The 9,845-nt window shown below is 40.5% G+C and overlaps 1 protein-coding gene across 1 annotated transcript; it reads right to left on the bottom strand.

Annotated features, from left to right (window-relative positions):
* Positions 1–289: 289 nt before the first annotated feature.
* On the bottom strand, positions 290–6,609 carry rabggtb (Rab geranylgeranyltransferase subunit beta). Its single transcript, XM_033649536.2, has 9 exons — positions 6,534–6,609; positions 6,054–6,161; positions 4,750–4,947; positions 4,072–4,177; positions 3,245–3,297; positions 3,045–3,155; positions 2,586–2,711; positions 2,129–2,278; positions 290–1,601 (listed from the first exon to the last, which is right to left on the bottom strand). Exons 1-9 carry the CDS (start codon positions 6,534–6,536, stop codon positions 1,461–1,463), a joined length of 996 nt encoding a protein of 331 aa, XP_033505427.1. The 5' UTR covers positions 6,537–6,609; the 3' UTR covers positions 290–1,460.
* Between the last annotated feature and the right edge of the window lie 3,236 nt (positions 6,610–9,845).

Here is a 9,845-nt window from a genome sequence, read left to right as displayed (position 1 = left end):
AATAGCCTTTAAGCACCACAGTTCCTTGAGAACTGCAATATTAATTTTGCATAACAATGTCAATTGATAAATTGATCAGTTATCAGTCACTTTATTTGGGTTCAACCTGAGAACTAATTGATTTGATGTGATTCATTTACCTTCTGTAACAACATCAACACTTATGTTATACAGATACAATTTGCATTCTGTAAGACAACAGGAGTGCAGCAATATAAAGACCAGCTAGTCCTGAAAGGAAAAAGAATTTGAACCAAATTAGTACACATAAAGAGACACTTGAGAAACATCAAAGCGAAAGATATTAAGATTTAATGATTTTACACAGTGTGGTGTCAAATCTGAACATCTGTCCACAGCTGCATAACAAAGCTGGACTCAGTTACATGGATTTAAATAAATAATGTTGCTGATACTGTGGCTAACATGTTAAATATAATTGGCAAGAGATGATGACGCTGCCATGTGTTTTACCTCTGGGTGTCACAAACAAAACGCTGCCCCAACCTCAACGTCCTGCCCAAAACATTTTCTGTGCATACTGTAAATTAAAGATATTCTAATAAAACTATCTTTGTTCGCAACAAGTCTCGTGTTGTATCTCCAGTTGTGAGACCTGTTGGCATGGTGGTAGTGTGATTGCTCAAGTGTAAACAGGATGAGGACAGTTTGCCCTTCACATGCTCTCACTTCTCAAATGCGCAAGTTATTTGATTCTTAACAGTGGGTGCATGAAAAAGGCAGAGCCCTCCAACAAAAAGAGAAAACACAGATGTGCTGTCTTTAAAACCAGTCAAGTGTCTCAGGCCCCAAAACACACTGAAATCACAGAGCAAAGTTGCTCATACTTCCCTGCTCCACACTTGATTTGTTTCAAATGCACAAATCTGTCAAGTCAAACTGAGTATCCCTTTGCCATTCAGGTAACACTCATGAAATAGCAGAGACAATCAATGCCTCTGTCTCTGGCCAATAATTAAGTACAGTAATAACTTCCTGAAAAGGTGATGAGAGCAACAAAGAGATGCACGACTGAGTTCCACGCCAGTTTGCTAACAGTCACACGTTTTCCCTCAAACTGACGTGGTGAGTAAGTTGAAAAGTTAAGGAATGTTGTGTTGTGATTTCTGGGATTTAGCAATGAAAGTCACACCTTTAAAAAAAAAAGCTCTTTCCCAAACCGCAGTAAAACCAACCAAAGTGACTTGATAACATAATGAGTGGCTGACGGTGTAAAGACAGACTCAGATGGATCAAGTCAGAACTGTGTGACTCTATTTGTCCTTAGTGAGCTGAGACTGAAACCTGCACCTAAAATGTGTCTGTAGACTTCAGCTAACACTGAGATGTGTGGTGGTCCTCTCTCTGCTCCTGACATCCAGCCATGGTAGTTGGGGTGTTCAGCAGGGCAGCAGGGTGTGAGCATGTGTGTGTGTGTGTTTGATGATGGCGTCAGAGGGCTAGCTGAGGAGGTCTGGCTGCAGGTTGATCCTCTGCAGTACATCCTCAGGCATGCACAGAACAGGATTTACCGGCTTGATCTGTTCCTCTCCGAGAAGGGAGAGACCTGCAACTCCAAACAGAGTGTGGAAAGGATCCACCTGCAGAAAGGGAGGGAGCGGGAGAGTTGAGTTAGGTTGGAAGGCGTTCAAGGACGTGGGTAAAACTTCCAAGGCAGATGAAATGGGGTTGTTTCTTAAGAAAATGTAATTTTCTAATGTAGTTATACCCCTAACTGTTTATTCTACATTTCATTTATTCTATATTTTATTCTGTACGTTATTCTGCACTTAAGATCTTTCTGCAAACCTGGCTTGATGCTGAACTGCATTTTGTTGTTTCAGTACCTGTACTCTTTGCAATGACAACAGATTTAAAGCTAATCTAATCTAAAACCTTCCAGTGCTTAAGAAGTTTCCTGTCTAACTACTGCAAGTTAACTTTTACCTCGTACCTTTAGACAGGTTGAAAGTATATAAGAGACAGAGAGACAAAGCATGTGATCATGGAGGTGCAGGCAGGCTTATATGAGATGAAAGAGGAGACAGGATTTTGGAAAAAAGACAGGTCTAACACATTTCCCCTTTCCATTGCAGCATACAGGATTTAGTAGTGTCTGACAGCTCACCATGTCTCCCGGCCTGTCAGCAAACCCTCCCGTCTCCTCGTCTTGACAGGCCAGAATAAACGATCGCAGCTTGGCCTTGTCGATCCAGTGGATCCTGCCGATGATTTTCAGTGACGCCAAAACCCACCACGAGTAGCACACATCTGGAAGCTGAGTGAGACAAAGAAAACAAGAGCTGGGTCAGTACTGCAGCTACGTTTTAGCTTCAATACATTTGGCGGTGTGTGGAGATATAATATACCATTATATTTTACAAATCCCTGAACTACTTATGTTACTTTGGAGGTCTAAATTACTTTTAGAGTAGATTTACTGCAGTTTAAACTCTTCCAATGTGAAGAAACCCATGGGTTACAGAACTCTCGTTTCTAAAAATAAATTCCCAAAGAAATTAGAATTAGCAAAGCAGCACAATTTTTTCAGGAATCACCCAGTACAGCATCTGGAGAGTACAAACCTTCTCCGGTCGTCCATTGAGGCCTCCGGATGGCAGTTGCCTCTCACAAAGCCACCAGCCCAGCAGGTCAGCGTTCACCTGGTGCAGCTGGCCGGTGAGCGACAGGAAGCCGGAGCAGCAGTAAATCTGATGGACAGAAAGGAAAAGACCAAAGAGATTATATGTGAGAAGGATTTTAACATGTCACTGCTTGAGAGGGGTGTGACTGTAATACCAGCCACCTTCCAGAGTGACAATCCCTCAGTTATGGGTCAGACTCACTCCCACAAGACCAGCCTGCAGCCTCACATTTGTGAAGTGTGAATAATAATTCAACTGTCTGATAAGTTTTATGTGGAAATAGCAACTTAACACCTGATTTCTTTGGGTTTAAACTTTGAATGTTGCTGCTTTTGTTTAATAATAGATGAAAGAGAAACTCCCACAGCGACCACTCTATGAGTACATCAGAGGACTCACCTGACCCGCATGAGACTCTGAACCAGGTCTGCAGCCAAAACCTCCGTCAAAGTTCATACAGGACAAGACGAATTCTACAGCTTTGTCAACATTTATTGCATCCATCTTGCCCTTGAAAGGAGAGGGAGGACAGAGAGTCATCTTCAGACTATTAAGTGTTAAAAAAAAATTTGGAGAAAAACTGTACATGATATACATACCAGTAATGCAAGTGTTGCAACTGCACAGAAGGAAAATCTTGTGTCTATTTCTCCTGTAAAGACAAAGAGCTGTAATTATAATAAAGCCTTTTTCACACTTTCCATCTTGAGCCTTTTCACACATGCCAGGGAAATGGTGGAAAAGAAGGGGCAAAGGACGGTCCAGCAGATGGATGTAATGCACTACTAATACTGGATGTCAACTGCCATAAATCTCAACAGAGGTAGAAGAAGATGGAGGAGGGCTGGGTGTATGTGTACATTGTCTCTTATTATTTACAGGAACACGGAAGTGGGGAGCTGTTTTTGTCCAGCATCAGTGTTCTTGTAATGTATTTAATCAGCTACAAAAGCACTGGCGTAAATGCTGAACCGTGAACATGTCGCAGATTCAAATATGTCATCAGCTGATTTCCCTGAATATCGATCCCTGCCCTCACTCACACATGAGCCCATGCAGGAAATGTTCCTAAATATTTCATGGATATAATTAATTCATGTGGGACAGGGGCTTAACACAACATCATCCTATTTTAATATATTCATATTTGAAGCAAACTATAATTTAAATAAATGAGAACTACTACACTGTTTTACTGGGATTTTAGCTGCAAGCCTAGTTTGGCAGCAATTATTTAAGTTGCATATTCATAATAATACATTTGAAAATAATTTAACTTGTGATACTAAGTGCAGGCTATCATTGCCTTTTATTTGTTCCCCTATGCTAAACATCTTGTGTGCTTTTCATTCGCTCATTTTTTTCTTTTTCATGTAAGAAGCAAATGTTTCTTGAGAAAACATAAATAAGAGTAAATCGTGCTCACCCCATTTGTCCCCTGCAAATGAACCATCTTCCTGCTGCAGTCCTTTGATGTATTCCACCACTTTGTCCACATTGAGCGCATCCACATTGTCATACAAGCACAGGATCTAAGGAAGACAAAAATAATACAGTAATTTGCCAAAAATAAAAAGACCAAAAAAAAAAAAAAACAGAAAAAGACAAAACAAAAAAGGTTGCAGGGCAATCAGGTTAATTTACAAGGAAATTAATTAAAGGAAATTAAAGGCTAACAGACAAATTGAGATGATTTGCTGGAAGTTATATAGAATATCACTATAATCATAAAAATCCTTCAGTATAATGAGGCTGCTCAAGTGAGTGAAATATACAGTACTAACCCCTGAAACTGCCATAAAAGGACAGAAAAAGAGATTCCAGTAAAACTAATAAATAAAAAACAATGAGCATCACATTTATTTTATAATTTCGTAATCAGGATTAAAAAGGAATTTAAATATATTTCAATTTTTGCTTTCTACATTCTCTGCCTTTGATTCATGGTATTGAAGATGACAACTCATCAACCTCAAATCCCAGCAAAGTACTGTCTTTCTGTTTGGCAACAGCTCTCCAACCACTCCCATCATAAAGTTGATGAGAACACAAAAAATAATTCCGTCAAGTTGTCAAATTTCATGTTGACTGTCTAAAGAGTCACCTGGACGGCGCTGAGGGTGTACAGCAGGTGGGGGTCATGTCCAATGCTGGCGCTGACGCCTCCACACTCGTGCTGACAGGATTTGATGAAGTCTATGATCTCCGGCTGGTTCATCCGGTGCAGCTGCCCCATCAGGTCCATCACTGTCAGCCCCCAGTAGATGCCGCTCATCCTCAGGTATTCTGACAGTGTGTATTCCTGGACAATTACAAGCAGGACATGAATAAGCAGTAGAGGAGGACCTATTTATTGTATGAGAAAGGGGTTTTCCTGTTGTTCAGTTATTAAAAGAATAAACAAGTTTGTGAACATTGCATAACAGAGCAAACTCCCAAATTTTGTATAATGAACATAGAAAAGCTTAAGTGTACAATAAAGCAGGGTTTTATGTGAAATTGAAAGCCAGAAATGAATACACAGCAGGAGCTTAATACCAAACTTATGACAAATATTTTCCAATATACCCAAGTTTGTGTTAACACAAATAGCAACAAAGTCATCATACTTTTTAGGTTTGCTGACTGGACAAAGGGCCTTTTATTTTAATATTTGCAACTGTAAAATTAAAATTACACCACTTATACAATCAGGTAATATCTGCTATCTTACTGCTCTCCACTCCTGGACGCATTTTTATAAATTGTAGAAACTATGAAGGCATACAAGTGTTTTCAAAATGTCCTACCATTACAGTTTTAAAATACAAGTGCTAGCCCATCCTTCACATAAAGGGGAAAAAGTCTGTAATCAAATCCAAAACTACTTCTACAGTGGTGCCTCTTAGAAAAAACCTATGCATTTTTATTTTATCAATATTTTTTATTCTGTTTTGTTGTAATAAAAAATGTGTAGCTTTGCTGGAAATATTTATAACACATGAACACATAAATTGTTTTTTCCTCTGGTGTGATGAGGATGAGAAGGCGGTTTCAGGTTTTCCACAGATTTGTGTATCTGGCTGCAGGGGGGTCCAACACTGACTTCTGGTGTTCCAGTTCATCACACAAGTGTTGGGTGGTGCTGAGGTCAGGGCTCTGTGCAGGCTAGTCAATTACTTCCACACCAAACTGGGAAAACCATTTCTCTATAGACCTGGTTTTGAGCACGGGAGCATTGTAATATTGGAACAGAAGAGAGTCTTCCCCAGACTGTTGCCACAGAGCTGGAAGCACACCTCTGTCTATATTAATGTAGTCTGCCTAACCTACACAATGTAAAAACAGCCCCAGAGCAGAAGCACATAAAAGTAGTCTGCGTGGACAGACGTGTTCTCTAGAAAGCACATAAGATCGCCATTTACTCACATAGTCATCCTTTTTGGAGCCGTATGCAGCGATGTAGTCTGCGTGTTTGTCCAGCTGCAGTGTGCTGGGAGCGTCAGGCTTAACGATGACATCTTTCACTTGGGTACCCTGTCATTGAACACATCAAAACATTTCAAACTCGCCACAATTTTAACCCACCGTGTTTCAATTAGCTAACATTGAAACCTCCATTCTGTCGCTGTCAAACCTGATACAGAGTAAACCCCTTTTATGTAGCTAAATGAAAAAGGAAACGAGCTGTTGACAGGCTGGGCTGTCAACGAGCTAACTACATGCTAACACTGATGCTAGCTACATTTTAGCCTCTCTGCTATGGTTAGCTGCTTTCACATACTGGCGTTCAATGTGACGCCAACGTTGGACATAATGAAGAAAGCGGACATTTCCAAACAGTTCGGCTACAATGTTACCTTAAAATACATAAATCAATTATAACATTTACAAAACGACGCCGGTTACCATTCTGGGTATGTTCGCATGATCAGGCTTCTTCTGTTGCCTCTTCTTCTTCTTCGTGTGTTTGTAAGGCGGTTGGTTTTTGGTGCAATACCGCCACCTACTGACTGCCTCGGACAGTGCACTGCAAGGCACAATGCTGACCACTGTCAATGACACTTGGCAAATCAAATCTCCTCATGATCTTTGGGATGAGCGCCTATGTAGCAATAATAAATAAAAACTCATTTCCAGCAGCAGTTTAAGCAGAACAAAATCCCCTTTTTCCTATAAGTGCTCTCATGGATGCTCCTGTGGTAGAGAAATCATGATAAAGTGACCTCTGCAGTGGCCAAATGTGCAAGAAAATGTGCCCTCGGTGGTTCCCAAGCTTTTTAGAGGACCCGTTTTCTATCATTGAGTAAACTGAAGACCCTTGACTCAGTGACATATTTAATGGACATTTCATATTATATTCAATGCATAATAGTAACAGTGCACAACAACTGACAAACTGCACAATTGTCCCAAATTGTGAACCCAAACATTGAAAAATTACAATTCCATTTAGTTTTCTCCACGTAAATGAATAAAATGTCAAGATATAGGCCTACTGTAATATTTTAAATATGTTTTCTTACATCCCTAAAAATAACTGAGAAGGCCTTGCAACCCCCCAAGAAGCTTTTGTGACCTCCTCTGGGGGCTGACACCCCCAGGTTGGGAACCAGTGCTCTATGGTGCCTTTCTAGTTGGAAAAACACGATGAAATGACCTGGGTTGCCCTTCCAGTGAGCAAAAAGTAAGGAGGTGTGCGCTAAGGTGCCCTCCAAGCGGAGAAACGGTGATTAGGTACCCTCTGGTGGCCACCACTACGACTGCAGTTGGTGCTGGAGGTTAGCCACATCTCAAGATCTGTTCCAGTAATTGGATTCTCATACCCATTAGTGACCATATTCAGAAACGCTTTTTCAAAGTGCTTCTGCTCACTGGCAACACCTCACAACACACTGAGGCTCCTTATTTAAATGTCTTCTACCTGGATCATTAATTCGTGACGATGCTGTGTGTAGCCATCACATACACATTTAAAACCTGGGGCCCGTTGCACAAAAGTAGGATTCAGACATCCAGGATAAACGACTGAGCTGGGTTCAACGAATCCAAAACAAGAACGTCCAGGCTTAATGGGTTGCACAAAGACCAAGCCAGGATGAGCAGACACGGATCCATCAAGTCAGGTGAAACTAATCCTGGATCAGTGCGCGCATGCGGCTTCCTCAAATAGACCTGCCATCGATCACAGATTCACCGATTCACCATGGCAACAAGAGCGGCGTACTTTTCCCCGTCGGAGGCAGAAATCCTCATGGAGGCTTACGAAGAGGTAAAGGATCAAATCAAAAAGAAAGGCAACACCGCCACAGTTACAAAACAACGAGAGAAAGCGTGGCAAAGTATTGCAGACCGCCTGAATGCGTAAGTAGTGCACAAATACACACTCACTGCTCCGCTGAAACCATCACAATTAGCCTACAATCCAAATAGTTAAGTAACATCTCCGAAAACGTAGTTGTACTCTGATTATGAATCAGTTGAAATTTTAAGTGAAATTGACTGCAGATGTGAGTGAAATTGTGTAAATGTAACTCCATCAGACTGTGTAACTCTTTGATAAATAGATGAGCTCAATGACTTGATTGAATTTCCCTTTGGGATAAATAAAGTTCCTCTTATCTTACCTTACCTTATCTTATTTCCTCATGCTCCATGCTCCTCTGCTGTTTCATATGTATGCAATTTTGTGTGTGTGTGCATGCGTGTGTATGCTGATTGATCATAATATATATAAATATATATATATATATATATATATATATATATATATATATATATATATATATATATATATAATCCCCCGATTTTGTGAATAGGAAATCCTTTCACAGCATTAATGTTCAGGTGAACGTGACTTTTTGATATTGTCGATTAATGAACACTGTGCATTGCTTGTGATGTGCATTGATTGGTTTAATAGTCTTTATCTTATCATTTCAGATGGTCTGCAGTGCTGACTATCTGATCAGCAATGTTGGTCATGACTCCCGAGTCTTTCGGACCTCTGGAATCTATCAGCGCCTATCACAAGGTGAGCCACACAACCTCTATTAATAACTGCTTTTTACATCATGACTGTGTCAAGAATGTCACTCTATTTATGAGGTTGTGATGATGAGATTTTGTATTGACAGGTGAATTCTCTGGTGTGTTGCTGGGGGACAGGGGGTATGCCTGCCAGCCTTTTCTTCTCACACCATACACAGACCCTCAGGAAGCACAGCAGGCCTATAATCATGCCCATGCCAGGACAAGGGCCAGGATCGAAATGACATTTGGCCTCCTGAAGGCACGCTTTCACTGTCTTAACCACTTAAGGGTCAGCCCTTTGAGGGCATGTGACATCACTGTGGCCTGTGTTGTCCTCCACAATGTGGCCTGCCTGAGGAAGGAGAGGGCCCCCAGAGTGCCATCACACATGGACTGGGACAATCCTGCCATCTTCCCTGATGACCACAGTGGTCAGCTGGTCAGAGACCAATATGTGTTAAATTATTTTAGTTAACATGCATGCTTTAAATTTAAGTTAAATATGTCCTGCAGTGGCAGAGACACATGCTATAAATTTCAGTTAAATATAGCCTGCATTGGCAGAGGAATGTGTTTTTTTTTTTTTTTTTATTCAATTTAAATTGATTTGGCCTTATGTTGTTTGTGCTGTATACTGTGTGTATACAAGCTTGCAGGGAGGCTACTGCATCCATTCATTTGTCTGTTCATTTATCCTGCATTTATTTCAGTGTGCAGACATGCGGGGTGTATCATATACAGACCTTTGAATGTGTATTTATTCTTGTGTTGTATAATATGCTTTGATTCCGTGCTGTCTATCTTGTAGAGTCACTGTGTGACTTCAGTTTTGAAAGGAGCTGATGGCTTACTTGCTTTGATTTATCCTTATTCAATAAAGGAACATCATGTTACTCTTTGATGTGTATTTATATTTATATGGGATGTGTATTTTATATATAGTCTATGCGAAACTGTAAATTATCTCATGATTGCAAAATCATCTAAAATCATTTATCTACAATGATTGCAATTAATGATCACAAATGTTTAAATAATGACAGTGGGTCTGGTTGACTGTGATAACAATGTGCAGTGGGCAGTGGAATAACTATTGGTTTCCGTTTGTGGTGACTGCTGACTGAGATAAGGGATGAGATTAAATAGATCCTGGAACTTAGCCTGGTCTGGAGCAGGCTAGCTCCACAG

This window comes from Epinephelus lanceolatus, chromosome 12, assembly GCF_041903045.1.
Source record: "Epinephelus lanceolatus isolate andai-2023 chromosome 12, ASM4190304v1, whole genome shotgun sequence".
NCBI classification, from domain to species: Eukaryota; Metazoa; Chordata; class Actinopteri; order Perciformes; family Serranidae; genus Epinephelus; species Epinephelus lanceolatus.
The sequence above is the reverse complement of the archived record's forward strand: the minus strand, read 5'-3'. Positions and strand labels throughout refer to the sequence as shown.

What these genes read in the sequence shown, in the direction of transcription:
- rabggtb (XM_033649536.2), bottom strand. An exon ending in ACACCCTCAGCGCCGTCCAG is followed by an intron (nt 4,178 to 4,749) that starts GTGACTCTTTAG and finishes TGTCTTCCTTAG; the next exon opens with ATCCTGTGCTTGTATGACAA. An exon ending in ATTTGCAGGGGACAAATGGG is followed by an intron (nt 3,298 to 4,071) that starts GTGAGCACGATT and finishes TTGTCTTTACAG; the next exon opens with GAGAAATAGACACAAGATTT.